We start from the raw sequence: 16217 nt of genomic DNA, 5'->3' as shown, positions 1-16217 counted from the left end.
AGGATCAAAATCCACTGTCCATTTCAGAATTTTCATAAAGCGATTATCGATTTTGAGAACTTTTTGAGCAAAGAGTTGGGTATAATCTGTGTCATTTGAGAGTTGAATGAGAACGTGACGACCATCTAGCGAACCAACTTTCCAACTCCCTGTGAGCCTAAGAGAATCGAAATGCTTTCTAATAATCTCAAGCTTGGGATTTCCATACAGAAATTTCCTAACAAGAGTATATCTACATGCTGAAGCCAATATATTTGTTTCCTCTTCAGTGAGAAACAAAACGGGTTTTTCATTCTTTCTTTCCAGTTTTTTAATAAAGGTATAACCTCCTCCAGATTCATGTGCATCATGAAATTCTTGAGGGAAGAAACAGAAACGGCTGTCTGCCCCGGGATTAGAACCTCCGGAGACAGCCACGACATAAGTCGGGGCCATTCCCCCAAACCGGAACAAAAACCCCATGCATAAACACTGGAGCTGGAGCTACGACGAAGGGAACCCAAATCTCGAACAGAAATAGGGAAACGACCGCGGTCCGACGAGCAGGAGCGAAGCCCTTCGTCGTTGGGAACGAAAACCGAAGGACACGAGCAAGCTCGTCGTCTTGCAGGAAGGAGACGACACGTAGCAGAACAAAGGCGAGAAGCCCTTCGTTGTCGGGTACGACGAAAGCCGTGAATCTTTTTCGCCGGAGACGACGATGCCCGTGGAGGAAGCCGATAGTTTCAATCGCCATCGGCCGAATCCCTAAAGCAGCCCGACGCCATCTCCATTGGCCTATTTATATATATCTATGTTAACCTCATTTTTGTGAGGTTTTTCCTTCTTTCTAGAGCCTAGGATATAGCTCTAGGAGTTTTCTATTGACTATCTTAGAAAACGAGCATTGAAACCTGTCTCCTTAGAAATTCCAAAACACTTCCTATTTTCCTGTGTTGTTTAGTAATTATGGTCTCAAAACCATCGCCTTATGTCGAGCGGTTAAGGGCCATGCGAAGATTCAAGGGAAATGTTCCAAATAGGACTTCAAGCCTTAGGAAAACATCGTCACGACCTTTTTCGTCACATACACACATCAAATACACAAAGTTCACAACATTGCACGAAATTGGACTTCAATTAAGCCCAAAGGACGGGTGAAAATGCGAACTTCTCCAAACGACCTCCAATGACAAATTGGACCGCGCCAACGCATCCGGGACACTAATTTTAGTAGGAAAAGACACTCATATTGCCATATTTCCGACACGAGAAAATTTGCACGTAAATCAACAAATTCGTCAAAATGACCTCCAACGGCGAAACAAAATGTCATTTTTTATTCGTCCGGAATGTTAAAGTTACCCAAAATTGATACCAATTTTGTTACGTTTAGAAGCATAAATAAAAAATAAATTCAATTTTTATTTTTCAAAATATTAAATACTTTTTATGAAATTTACCCCTAAATTATAATCACATTAAAACCTAAACCCTATTTAGGTTTTCACCCGCACGCTTAAATCGTCGTTCGAGCCATCTCAGGGCTCGCCCGTTCCCGCGGCTCGTCTCCCTCTCGTCCGTGTGCCCTAGTTCCACGGTGGATCCACGCGGCTTTCCTTTCCCGTTCTTGCTCGCGGCTCATCTCCTTGAGCTTCCCCTTGACTTTTCGGTTCCCGGTTCCCCAATCGCAAGGAGGCGAGCTGGCCGACGTTCCTTCTTCTCGAGGCTATATGCTCTTCTCCTTTATTGTGACGCTTCTTTCTCTCTTCTTGATTGGTTGGCCAGTGTGGCTGGTAGGTGGTCTATTTTCTCTTCTCTGTCTATGAAAAGGCTTCTTAGATTCTCTGTGTTGGGTTGTTGAAAATTTTTGGAGAGAAAGGAGAGGCTATGTTTTTGCTGTGGGAGGCTCTAGGGAAGAGAACTCTTCTCTAAAATCTGATTCTCGTGCGCTTGGAGTGTGGGGTGTTTGTGGAGTGCTGTTCACTTTGTCGAAAATCCTCTCTAAGCTATATTTTCGGGTGCCTATGGTGTGGAGCATTCGTGGTTGTCGTTTCTTGAAGTTTTTAGGGGAAATATTTCTCTTGGAGTGGTTTTCCTGGAATTATCTTTCAATTTTATTTTAAATCTGCTGAAAATAGGTATTCTTCCCCTTCTCTCTATTCTATTTTATATAGGACGGCATGTTGAGGCATCTCCATCCTCTTGCAAAGGTTCATGGAGGAATGACTTAGTTTATTTTGAAGCCTAGGTATTGATACATGCTGAAAATTATTTTTATGAGTTGGAAAATTATGTTTGTTGGAAATGCTGAAAATTATTTTTATGAGTTGGAAAATTATGTTTGAGGCTCATTTCTTGCTTCTCTTACTACCCTTTGTTAGAATACATGCTGGAAATTATTTTTATGAGTTGAAAAATTATGTTTGGGGCTCATTTCTTGCTTCTCTTGCCGCCCCGTGTTAGAATACATGCTGAAAATTATTTTTATGAGTCGGAAAATTATGTTTGGGGCTTGTTTCTTTCTTCTCTTGCTCCCCCTTATTAGAATACATGTTCGAAATGAAATGCTGAAGTCTTTTATTATTGTTATTTTCGAATCAAGGAAGTGCTGAAATTCATTTCAATACTGAGAAATATTTGGCTTTAGGGATTCATTACATTTATCTATTTCCTGTTATCAATTCCTGCTTAAAACATATGCTGGGGTGCAAGAAATTTTGAAGTCTAAGGCTTTATGAAATCTGATTTTTATGACTTTGTTTTGACCCATCTGATGAGTTCGATCTACTTGGGATGTTTCTCTGTTTTTGCTCCCTTTTGCTAGATTCGACTTGGCCTGAAGCTAGGCTCGGTTCAGTTGAAATTATATTCTGTTTTGTCCCTTATGTCGGCCACGGTTTTTGGCTCATTTAGGGCTGCATATAAGTTTGAAGTTTTCTTTGATTTAAGCCTTTATAAGCTACGTTTTTTTTGGCTCCTGTGGAGATTGAATATGTGCTGAAAAATTTCTTTGTGTTGAACCTTTATGCATTTCAATTTTGACTCCTTTGAGAACTTCTTTTTGTGGTAGACTTGGGCTGAATGTTACCTTTTATGGGGTTCGATTTTTTTCCCCTGTGCTGGGCTCGACTTGCTCCTTTCTTAGGCTCGGTTTGGGCTCTTTTTTGGTGATTTTATGTTGGCTAGAATCCTTTATATTTTTGGACCATTTTCTGAGCTCGATTTACCCCTATGCTGGGCTCGGTTTGGGCTCCTTTCTGGTATTTTATGTTGGCTGGAATCCTTTATATGTTTGGACCATTTTCTGAGCTTGATTTACCCTTATGCTGGGCTCGGTTTGGGCTCCTTTCTGGTGTTTTACGTTGGCTGGAATCCTTTATATGTTTGGACCATTTTCTGAGCTTGATTTACCCTTATGCTGGGCTCGGTTTGGGCTCCTTTCTGGTGTTTTACGTTGGCTGGAATCCTTTATATGTTTGGACCATTTTCTGAGCTCGATTTACACCTATGCTCGGTTTGGGCTCCCTTCTGGTTTTTTATGTTGGTTGCAATCCTTTATGTGTTTGGACCATTTTCTGAGCTCTATTTACCCCTATGTTGGGCTCGGTTTGGGCTCCCTTCTGGTGTTTTATGTTACCTGGAATCCTTTATGTGTTTGGACCATTTTTTGAGCTCAATTTACCCCTATGATGGGCTCGGTTTGGGCTCCTTTTTGGTGATTTATGTTGGCCGAAATTATCTTATTATTTGGATTATTCCGTGGGCCTGGTTTGACACTTTTGTGGAGGATGGTTCGGTTGGGGCCTCCTCTTTAATGCCCCCCTCCTTTTGAGATTTTTATGGGTAATCAAGTTTGTCATCCAAAAATTCATAAATTTTAATATTTCTCTATGTGGGAGTGTTTGATATGAGTGTTCTCATGCTTTATATGATGAAAGTGGGTGCGATCTCAATGATGTATAATAGCTTGTTCGTTCACTCTCTTATGTATGTCAAATACAATGCAATGGTAGTACTTATGGTGGTTTCCTTATGCTGCCTTTGGGACTTTCTTCTTGGCCCTTACTCGTAGGTCTATGCTGCCTTTGTGGCCTTCTTCTTTGCCCCTACCCGTTGGTTTGTGTTGTGTTGGGTTCCTCCTTATCATCTGTGGCCGTGAGCTTCTTATTGGAGGTTTGGCTGCCCTCTTTCCTGACCTTACCCGTGAGCTCTGTTCCCTTTCCTGGTCTAGCCTGTGAGCCCCTACCCTCTTTTTTGCTTTACCCGACAACCTTACCTATTGATCTCTTCGTGGAATAAGTTGGGTTGATAGCCATACCTCTCTGTGGCCTCTGGTTATGAATATTTATATGAATAAAATGAAAAGTTTTTAATGAAGGTTGGATTTAAATGATTTTGATATTGACATGATTTTCTGGAAGGCTAGAAGGTTCCCCCCCTCTATTAATTAGTCTCTCTTATTTTGTGACATATAAAAGACTTTTATAGCTTTATTTTAGGAAATCATGAATTTGATATAAATTGAATTCATAAAGGGTTTGGAAATTCATAAAATTGCCATTTGGAAAGGATACCATTCCTGGGTTGATCCAATTATAAAAAATTGAGAAAATGATATTCTTCTAGGATTGATTCAAGGATCTTGAGCGGGCCCTCTTTCCTAGGTCTTTTTGCTACAGTTTTGAGGGTTGATTCATCATCTGTCTCTTCGATGTTTTAGGTGAATCAGTGTCTCCTGAATCAGTGTCTCCTCTCTCTCATCCCTATTTTTATTCTTTTCTTTCCTTGCTTCTTGGTTCGGTTTTCTGTGCTTATGTTCGATACATAAGTGCTCATGTATGGCCTTTTGATATATGTGAAACCATCAAACAAGGTCGCAAGTAGGTCGGTTTTTGTTTTGGGGCGTAGGATGATGATGACAAAGGCACGCCGGTGGTAGAGCAGAATGATACCTCTTCCTACAACACCAGGACTCAATTCTGGGACCTGATGAACTGTAGGATGAAAGTATCATTCACCGACATAAGACTATAGGGGGACCTGTATCTTCTTAGGTTGTTGGTGGTCCTAGGCTCGATGACGTGATCTTGTGGACAATTATACTTTTTCAAAATTGATAAAACAAATTGATAAGGACAGATACAATATTTATAAAAATATTTTCATTACAAAATTAAATACAACTTTCCTTTTGTATGCTTGAAACATATGTGCATGCTAAAACTTAAATTTTAAAATATGTTACATTCGGGTTGTCCACCTGTTGATCACCGATCCTGGGCTAAGGAGTACCCTCTTAAGTTAGGTTCAGTAGAATATTCTTCTAGTGGAGTGATGGGCTTTATACATCTGGCTGACTGAGTAGCCTTCGACGACCTTCGAGTACAAATATATATTTGAGCCTAACCCCGACCCGAGTGCTTGCGGTCCCCACTTTTCGGATTTTTTCGTATGTTTTTCTTGAAATTTTGGACAAAGCACTCATAGTCTTTTCTCCGGGATTTTTCTGAGGTTTTTGATAGTTTTATTTGGATTGTTATTCGTTAATTTTCTCGAATTTTCCGTCGGGATTATTTGTCAATTTTCTCGAGTTTTCCGGGCAATGTTTCTTTTCCTTATAAAGTGAATACTAGTTAGCTTAAAGGAGCAACAAATCTCTCAAATACACAGGTGTGATTTACATTTTAACATTTTATAATATGCATGTTATACTGTTTTCCTAGTTTGCTATACTGTCTTCCTAGTTTGTTGTACTTTTCTCCTAGCATGCTATACTGTTCTTTCTTTTTACTATACATTATACTGTTCTTTTCTTTTATACAACATGCTTTGTTACTTTGATACACACTATACCTTAGTTTAGGAAAACCTAATGGTTATATAGAATTAACATTAAACCTAGAGGTCCTACTACGAAAAGATTTGGAGAGAACACCGTGCGCAGCACGACGAGGAACAACTTCAAGGTGGATCTGCAACATCAATACACTTTCACATCACCAATCACTTTCCGTAGTTTAAATAACAACCCATAGGATAAATAACAACCCATAGGAGCGCAACATAAACCCTCACATATCACCTTTAGGCTTTTGCACAATTCTGTTGTGCAATTATAAGTCCTAACACTTTAAGATTCCGAGGTTTAAGTCCTAACACTTATAAGTCCTAACACTTTAAGATTCCGAGGTTACCGTACGGTACGGTGTAAATCCTCCTATCTTTTTAGACTATTTGCACGATCAAATATCGTATAAATATAAGTCTTAAATTCTAAATAAATTACAGGATTAAAACATTAAATAACATCATTCCAAAGACATAAAGCCAAACAGTAGGATAGTTGGGAAGTCACCAGGATTTTCCCTGGATCTGTGATATCCTCTACTTTTCATTCCTTTTGAGCCATTCCCCTTTGACTTTCCCTTGCCCAATCTTGGAAACCTAAACTTTGAAATCTTGAATGCAAAACCACTGATCTTAATCGAGAGTTTTCTTAAGTGACCCCAGTCATTTAAGTTGTAATTAACTATAGGGGCTTGCCTCTATAGGAAATTTGGAACCCAAGTAAAATAAACCTTATCTAATCTTTATATTAAGTAAGGGAACTTGTTGGCCTCATATAAAATATTTCGCAGACCAAATGGATGTTCCAAATTCTTTAGTTTAGATGATTGAGCATACTACAAATGATATGTTTATTCTTCGGGATAAGTATATTATTTGTGGTATCGTGCTTAGTCACCCAAACTATTCAAAATGTGAGACTCGTTCGGTCTCACCTATTTTTAAATCAAAATGTTACTTTCAAAAATCATATTCATATCAAAACTATTTTCATATTATATATATATATATATGCCTTAAACCTTAACCATTCAATTTTTCGGTCAAGTTGGCATCTTAGATGAGCCTCACCTTATACTAGATTTTTTGTTTTTGTAGGGGGCCGTCTGAATTCTATGAATTCGAGGTTTAGTCCTTTAGATGCTTTGGCTTTTGCATGTGTTTAATTTATATCCTTTAGAAAGAAATCCATAATGTTGAATAACCTGCATCAAATTATTTGAATTGAACAACCATGGTGAATTACCAAATTCAATAGAGTACTATGAATGAATTATTGCCAACTATCAAATATTCAGTAGTCGAATAATGAATGTAACATGCAACCGATATCTAAGTTATTTCTTGGTGGAGTAGCTCTAAAATCATGATACTGTTTAGTTCATCATATTTGTATTTTTTATTCATTCTATGAAAATCGTGCTTTAAGTTGAGTGCTAGGATGACTTTGTTTGGTGTAGACTATCTATTTATTCCGTGACTCATTTATAGGGTGTAGTCTTGCAACTTTTAAACTTCACCCTTAGCAGGGGCCAACTGAATTTCTTACTTGAATTAGTCTACCATTTGGTTAACTTGTTGAGGATAATACATTTTGAAAATTAGTTTTTTTTGTCTATTTTGTTCTAAGCTGCTAATTTTTTGAAGTTTCGGCTTTGAAGTTTGGTTTGTTTCAAGTAGGGCAATTCATTGTTGACTTCAATATCAAATTTTCTTAATAACTTTTTGAATTCTATGAGATGATTTCAATAAGTCAATTGAATGTATCCTACCAGCTGTGGGGCCAATGAGCTAGTTTAGCATGGCGATTCAACAGGTTTTCTTGGAACTAGTTCTCTGTCAAAATTGTTCGTGGTAAACATGTATCTATTTTTTTTTTTTAATGATTCTCTTTTTAAATTTTAGGATAAAATTAGATTCCTTAATGCTATAATATACAAGTGGATTATACACTGTGCAGCCCAGTTGGTCTGGTGATTAGGTGCTTTAACCGCAGGGTTATATGTTTTAGGCCTACAACATTTGAATGTCTTTGTGAGTAAAAATAAAAAAATTGATTGTATACTTTAATTTATGTCCGAACTTTGGGCTTTAACTTAACCTATGAAAGGTGTAAAAATGAAACACCAGAATTGAGAGAGAGGAAATTATTGATGGGTTATTTTTATAATACCAGCATGATGGCTGCCTCAGCTTATTGTTTGGAACATTTCTATTTACTTATGTTGTGTGGTAGTCTGACACGTTTTTCATATTTCAGATGTGGCCTGGTATAATTCTTAAGAGCAAGGAAGGAGGAGCTGATGTAATACAAACATATGTATTTTGGAATGGGCATGAGCCTGTTAGAGGTCAGGTATCATACATTTATTCTACTTTGCAATAAATCTTGTAGTTATTTTTATAAAAAATAACTCATTTTGATACTGGTTTGCAGTACTATTTTGAAGACAGATATGATCTTGTTAAGTTTGTGAAGCTGGTTGGTTCAAGTGGACTTTACTTTCATCTTCGCATTGGTCCTTATGCATGTGCAGAGTGGAACTTTGGGTCAGTTTTCTTGATTCTTTTGAAAATTAGAATAATTTATTCAAAAAGAAGTTTGACTATTTTTATCTCGCCTAGATTCCTATATTGGTACTAGTAGTAATTACAATTAAAAAAAAATCATCCTTTTCGTTTTGGCGATGCTAAAATTTTACAACTATTATCATGAATTTTTGCAATGTTACTCGAAAAATTCGTATAAAGATGATAGCATAATAGCTTAAGGAAAAAAATTGAAAAAGAGAGCAAACATATTATCAGTATGATATAACAGAAAAGTTTGGCATGTAGCAAAATTGGTTAGGTTATAGTAATTGAATTAGTGTACTGAAAAAATGAAAGTAATGCCGTCCAAGTAGATGAACAAATTGAAATTTATGTTGAGGAGATTGGCTATAGACTCATAGATTTTATAAAGTAGATTTTAGCTTGCACATCAAACACATACAATCAGAATGATAATGAACTATATCTTAATCTATACATGTTCATTTTTTCCTTGTATTATTATCCTTTTTAGTGTGATAGCTTAACATTCGTTGCTGCACCCAAAACATTAGATAAATTTTTGTAAAACTAGTAATATGCATAGTGACGCAGGAGTCTCCCAATAGACGAGTCCTGGGAGAACACAGGAGACTGAATTCTGTGTCCTACTACTCTTACAACGGTGTGGGAAAATTCCCACTGTTTTGGCTGCTCCAGCCCTTACGAGTTCCCAATTTTATATTATTAGAAATAGAGTTAGGATTATTTTATTTGAAAATTATTTATATGTTATTTTTCGGTTTTGGGACCTTTGCTTTGGTTTATTTATTTGGAGATTGTGTTCTCTAATTTTTCCGCCTTATTATATTTCTTTTCTTTGGTAAGTGGTGTGTCAATAGCTTGTTCAAGAACATGTGTTGGATCTCTCTCAACTGTCGTGCCACTTAGAGCCATCATTTATGGTTCTCTCAGTTGTTTTCAGTTCGAACAACTGCCAAAATTTTTCTATCCCCTTCCAAACTCCGTCGACCTCATATATTTTAGCTCCATTGCTATTCCACAACTTCCTCCTACCTAAATCCTATCCTTAAGATCCTTCTATAGATTTTAGAATGGTGTCATTTAGTATTAGAGTACAACAACAATAACAAGCCTTTATCCCACTAAGTGGGGTTGACTACATGAATAGTTTTTCTCCATTGTGCCTAGTTGAGTGTTATATTTTTGTTTATTTTTAATAAATTAAGATCATTTTTATACAACAAGCCCAAGTTTTTTTAGGTTTTTACAGAAGTAAAATCCAAAACATCTACTCTCCTAACTTTGTTATGAGATGACCTGTGTTAATATGAACAATCTAAGACGACTTTTCTAATCTTATCGGCCACTAGAGCTACTCCAACACTTTCACAAATATATTTGTTTTGCATTTTGTATCCAAGTGTATAGCCACTCATCCACCTGAGCATTCTCATCTCAACATAACTTAATTTTCTGCGCTTCTTTTAAAGACCAACATTCTGCGCTATAAAGCATTGCAAGTCTCACCACCATCTTGGAGTCTAAGTGGTACTTTACTATCACATAATGGGCTCGATGCATTCCTCCACTTCAACCATCCAACTTGAATTTTAATAATAACATCCCCATCTATATCACCATCACTTTGAACAATCGACCTAAGAAAAATATTCACTCCTTTTAATGACTTGATCTCTCTTAAATACAACTCCTCTATTAGATCTACTACTACTAAAATTATATTCCATGTATTCAATTTTAGGTCTACTCAAACAATAGCTTTTAAACTCTAAAGTTGACCTCCATAATTCAAGTCTTTCCTGAATTCTCTCGTCTTATCCACAAGAAGGATATCAACAAAAAGTATACACCAAGCAGTGCTTTCAAGGCGCAAAGTGCAATGCAATGCAATGTGTACGACTTTATTTTTATTTCGAAGCGCAAAACACAGAGCGAAGCGGCGCTTTTATTGATCAAAACGCTGATAGGTTATATACAACTATTAATGTATAAATAATTTTTTAAAAAAATTATAAAATATAAAGTATGACTTAAAAGTTGATATAAAATAAAAAAACTTGTGATATAATACTTAACTTGAAGGCAAATATTGAGGGTAAACCTACAAATTAAAATTTTGAACAATTTATTATATTTTTCTGCAATAACTAAAAACTTTAAAATTATAAAGAACATGCAAATTATTTTGTCGCTTCGAAGCATGCTTTAGTGAATCGAAACGGTTCACACACTTCGCTTCGTTTTACTCGTGGCACTTTTAAAAACATTGATACTATGGTACATCCTCATGTAAATGTTCAATAAGAACATCCATAATTAAAACAAAAAGATATGGGCTTAAACCGACCCCTGATGTAATCCAACTGAAATAGGAAAATACTTTTTCAATTCTCCTTGTGTTCCAACACATGTAACAACTCTAGTATACATATTTTTAATAACATCAATATAAGCAATGAACACCTTTATTTTCTAGAACTTTTCAAAGTACATCTCTCGGAATCTTATCATTATTTTTTTAAGTCAATAAAAATCATATGTAGATCTTCCTCACTCTCTTTGTACTTCTCCATCAAACATCTCAAAAAATGTATAGCTTCCATAGTAGATTTGCCTGACATGAATCCAAAATGATTTGGATTAGAGGTTAACAAATCTTAAATCATTAAAAATTTATTTTCCCCTATTCTCAAACCTATAATTCACATAATCTAATATATCCACCAAAACTATTCCTATATCCTCCACTTAACCCTATACTTTTGGCTAATCCTAGATTCAAAATTTTCATCATTGTCGCAACCCTAAAATAACGAGACTTACCATGTTGCCTATGAGAAATCATAGGGGTGTTCAAGACCTTATCGTAGAAATTATGCATTGAGAAATCTTTTAAATGCAGTGGTGGCTCGCTGAATTTGAAAAGAGATAAAATGAGGAAGTCATCAATATCATGGAGGTGAGGCCATTCATTGGTAATGTGGTGCAAAAATAACCCTACTGAATTTTACAGGCTGTTCAGACCCTCCTTGATATTGGAGAAGAAGCACAGTACACTATTCCGCTCTTCTCTTCATATAGGGATCAATCATTAGGTCGGGTAGCACAAGCATGTCGATAGAGCACCCAAACCCAACACATGAGGAAAATAAGTTTAACTTGGCCAATGTTTCCAAAATATTTTCAGTTAGGAAATGTTTCAAGTGCTATGTGTACTGGCACATTGTATCCAACTGCCCTGTCATGAGTGATTTCATTTAATGAGCAGGGTGCAGTGAAGGAAGAAAAGAGTTAAGACCCAATGGAGTAGACATGACAAGAGAATTTGTTACCCTTAGATGATGGTTAGATGCTTGTGATTTGATGATTTCCTCAAACCGAGCCTAAGAGAGATTGATAGTGCATAGACATAACATCTTTCGTAGCTGTTGCGGTCTGAAAGGAAGGTGTGCAACTTCATTATAGACAGAAACAATTATGATATTGTAATATCTACATTGATGGTGAATAAATTAAAAATCACTACTTTGAGGCATTCTCAGTCATTTTTTGGCTGACTTGGTTGAAGAAGAGGAATGAGATTTGTGTCGATAAGAGGTGTATGTAGAATTTTCAATTGGACATAAGTTGTAGGATTAGGTGTGGCATGATGTCATACCTATAGATGCATGCCACATTTCTTTGGGCCAATTGTGGTAGTATGCTTCATGATGGTTAGAAAAACACTTACTTATTTATTAAGGACGGGAAAAATATTTTATTTTTGTGATTGGATTCAACAATGATAAGTACTCGGATAGAGATAAGAGTTATAGTGCTTCATGCCACTTTTCTATAGGCTTTGAGAGATGCGCTAGTTGGATTGACATTGGTAGTGCTAAAAGGCAGCGACATAGAAGAATCAATATTTGAGGCAGTGTGACCGATATTGGAGAGTTTTGTGATTACAACACTCGTACTACGAGGATTCTGGTGCTCTTGAAGATGAACACTAGATTCTCCCACCTGGGGATGATGACATGGGAGCGTCCTAGGGATGCGGAACCGCATCTTGGGCAACCATTGCTATAATGTTAAAATTCCCTCTATTTAATTTGTGAACAATTTATTTGTTGCTATTTCCTTATTTTGGGACTATTGCTTTGGTTGATGTTTTTGGAGATGTGTTACTGATTTTTTTGCTTTAAGGAGTGTTTTATTCTCTTCCTTTTGCAAGTGATGGTTTGTGGTTTGTTCATGTATAGGTCATGGATCTCCCTTGGCAGCTTTGCCTCTTCTAAGTTGGCATTTCGTGGTTTCTATCCCCTTCAAAACTCCATCTACCTTGCATATTCTCACTCCAATCCTTAAACATTTGCTAGGAATCATAGAACGGTCTCATATGGAAAATGTGCTGATGTTAATTTTAGATGTCAAAACTCGCCAGATTTATTATAAAAAATGATAGCAGAACACATTTCAATGTCTACTTTCATGTGTTGACACTAATGTGGAACTAAACATAATATAACAAAATGAAACATAGCGTAACCATGAGTGGATATATTATTAAACATTTAAGAGCTAGGATGCGGTGATGTACGTGAGCTTTAAGTCATTGACTCCTTGCCACATCTTGTTACCTCAGCTTGCTCTTAAACCCTTGTTCACTTTGAATGTTAGATATTGGCTGCACTCTCCTTCAGTTTCTTACTCTCTCTCTCACTGCCTATCCATTTATTCTGCTATCTCCATTTTATTTTCAATCTTATGCTCTATAACCCCTTCACCATAGCATATCATATTGAGCTAGGGTGGGTGGATGAAGAGAACTTCAATTAGATGATTGAATGAACATCGTATTCATAACTTACTTTTAAAAAGCCAAGATCTATTGAATAAAAATTTCAGTTCCATTTACATACAAATAAAGTAGTTAAATTCATTGTTGAATGTTGAATGTAAAATTAAACAAAACATAAACTTATCATTTATGAAGAAGTTTTGCTTACATGCAAAAGTATCATGCACTTTAATCATGATCAATAAAATAGTTTCAGAATCACCAATTCTAGTTGTCCATCAAATTCAATCTCACTATTTAGGTTCGCTATCTTTCCTAAAACCCAAATATAAATGTACAACAGGATGATAGTAGGCTGAAGTCACATAGAGCTTAATGCAAAATTAAAGATATGAAAAATGGCCAATATGAATGCTTGCAATTCATGATTAGTGGAAGCATCATGGCATTAGTATTATAATTCATGTATGATGCATGGAAACTCGCATATGTGGTACATTACCATCTCAATTGCAATACAAGTATGCTCGTTGGAGTGCTATGTATGTAAAAATCCCAAAATAAAAATAATGTACTCATAAAAAATTATGTAATTGAATATCTATCATTTTAATTAATTTTTTTATTGATGATTATTCATAAAAAAATCGAAGATAGTTGACATTAAAAGATAATAAAGAATGAGAGAATATATATACTATTAAGAATAATGCACGTGATAAACAATTCATTATGTAGATGATTCTAATGAAAATCAATTCGGTGATGAGAGTAGTAATGATTTTTATACTTAAAAATTAAAATACCGATTGACTTGTTATATTATTATTAAATTGAGGGGAGTAAGGGGGCAAAAAGATTTATGTTAAATTTTTTTTGGATTGTCATCTTTTTGATATTTTTGTATTTTATTATGATATTTTAGCATACTTTGATAGTTTAATATTTGAATAATTTATGTTATTTCATAGTTTGATGTTAGGATATTAACGTATTATTTCTAATTTTGTGTAAATTTTTACTTTTTATTTAGTTAGAATGATCATTTATTTTTCTTAATGTATTGATAAGTTAGGATATTAATATGTTATTTTTTAGTTCAAAATTTATCGCAAGATTGTGAAGATTCTACTGGATATTGATCCGGAAGGGGAACTTGTTCGAGGTCAATGGTTCAACAGGGGTTGAACTATAGGTTGAACCGATGATATAATAAATATTAAAATTATTTTAATATAAATTTAGATAATTTAGTAGTGATGTAATAATATTTTTTTAGTGATTCAATAAGTAGAATTTTAATTAAGAAACAACTTTTTGAAAATTTTGAATAATATTTTAAATCAAAATTTTGGGACATGACATTTTTTTTAATTGTTGAAATGTCTTATTTTTAAATAGAATTATAGCCCTTAAGATTATCATTGATACTAAGATTTTTAATATTATAAGTGCTTATGCTCTTCAAGTAGGTTTAGATATAGGGCTAAATATAAATTCTCGAATGGCTTAGAAGACTTAATATAAATGATACTTCTTGAAAAAAAAAAAATTTTATTGGAGGAGATTTAATTGGACATGTCGGTAAAGTGGTAGAAGATTTTAAAAATAATCATGGTAGCTATGGTTTTGGAGTGACTAATGAAGAAGGTAGAGCTATTTTAGATTTTGCTTTAGCGTATGATTTTGTATTACTAATACTTTATTCAAGAAAGGAGATGAACATCTTCTTACTTATAAGAATGGATTTAATAAAACACAAATTGATTATTTTCATATGAGAAGAAAAGATTGTCGAGATTGTAAAGTTTGTAAGGTCATTTCAAGTGAGCATTTGAGTACCCATTATCGCTTATTAGTTCTAGATTTTAAGATGAAGAGTTGTAAAATAAAGAATATTAGGACTCATTATCGTAGAATTAGATGGGAGAACTTAAAATACACAAATAAAATTATTTTTATGAGTAAAATTTAAGATTTTAAAATTTGGGATGTTCATGATCAAGCAAATGCTATGTGGGATAAAATAACAAACACTATTAAACAAGTAGCAAAAGAAGTACTGGGAGAATAAAAAGAAAAAGTTTCTTTAAATAAAATTAATTGGTGGTGGAATAATAATGTACAAGAAAAGATAAAATATAAAAAGTTATCTTATAAAAATTGGTTTAATTGTAGAAGCTTAGAGAACCGAGAAAAATATCAAACGGCCCGCAAGGGGTATAAAAGAACATTATATGACGCTAAAAATTTTGCTTTTAATGATTTTTATAATATATTAGTTACTAAGGAGGGTGAAAAACATATGTATAAACTAGCCAAACAAAGAGAAAAGAAAAGTAAAGATTTAACTCAAGTAAAGTGTATTAAAGATGAAAAATCAAAAAGTGCTTTTCTTAAAAAAAAATTCAACATAGGTGGGTGAGCTATTTTGATAAAATTTTTAATGAAAATGTTTCATTTTTACCGTTGCATTAGTAAAAATGAAGTTGGGGAGCTTTAAAGAAAACCAAGGGTGGAAAATTTGTAGGACCTGATGATATCTCAATTGAATTATGGAAATGTTTAGGAGATTTGGGAGTTTCTTAGCTTACTATACTCTTTAATATTATTTTAAAAACTAAAAAGATGCCTGAGGAGTGGAGGAAGAGTGTTTTGGTATCAATTTTTAAGAATAAAAGGGATGCACAAGAGTGTGCAAATTATAGAGGTATTAAGTTGATGTACCATACTTTAAAATTATGGGAGAGGATAATTGAACATAGGTTAAGATGTATTACAAAAATTTCTCATAATCAATTTGGATTTATGCCTAGCAGGTCTACTATGGAAGCTATACATTTATTGAGAAGTTTGATGGAGAATTTCAGAGATAATAAGGATAATCTACATTTAATTTTTATTGATTTAGAAAACGCTTACGATAAGGTTCCAAGAGATATCCTTTGGAGAGTTTGGAGAGTTCTTTGTGTTGATATGACTTATATTCAAGTCATTAAAGATATGTATACTAGAGCAGATATGTATG

The 16217-nt window shown here is 34.7% G+C and overlaps 1 protein-coding gene across 3 annotated transcripts in view; it reads left to right on the top strand.

Moving 5' to 3' along the window:
• LOC110031334 (beta-galactosidase 15) overlaps positions 1–16217 on the top strand; it is a 146913-nt gene that overhangs the window by 13692 nt on the left and 117004 nt on the right. For 2 of the 3 annotated variants that reach the window (XM_020734481.1, XM_020734484.1), the window contains exons 2-3: positions 8090–8185; positions 8267–8379. In XM_020734481.1, coding sequence (XP_020590140.1) covers positions 8090–8185; positions 8267–8379 — 209 coding nt within the window. Of the gene's footprint in view, positions 1–8089; positions 8186–8266; positions 8380–16217 lie in introns of those variants that run through there. The other variant, XM_020734482.1, reaches the window with a different exon arrangement.

This window comes from Phalaenopsis equestris, unplaced genomic scaffold (assembly GCF_001263595.1).
Source record: "Phalaenopsis equestris unplaced genomic scaffold, ASM126359v1 Scaffold000801, whole genome shotgun sequence".
NCBI classification, from domain to species: domain Eukaryota; kingdom Viridiplantae; phylum Streptophyta; class Magnoliopsida; order Asparagales; family Orchidaceae; genus Phalaenopsis; species Phalaenopsis equestris.
This window is presented reverse-complemented; position numbering and strand designations above follow the sequence as displayed.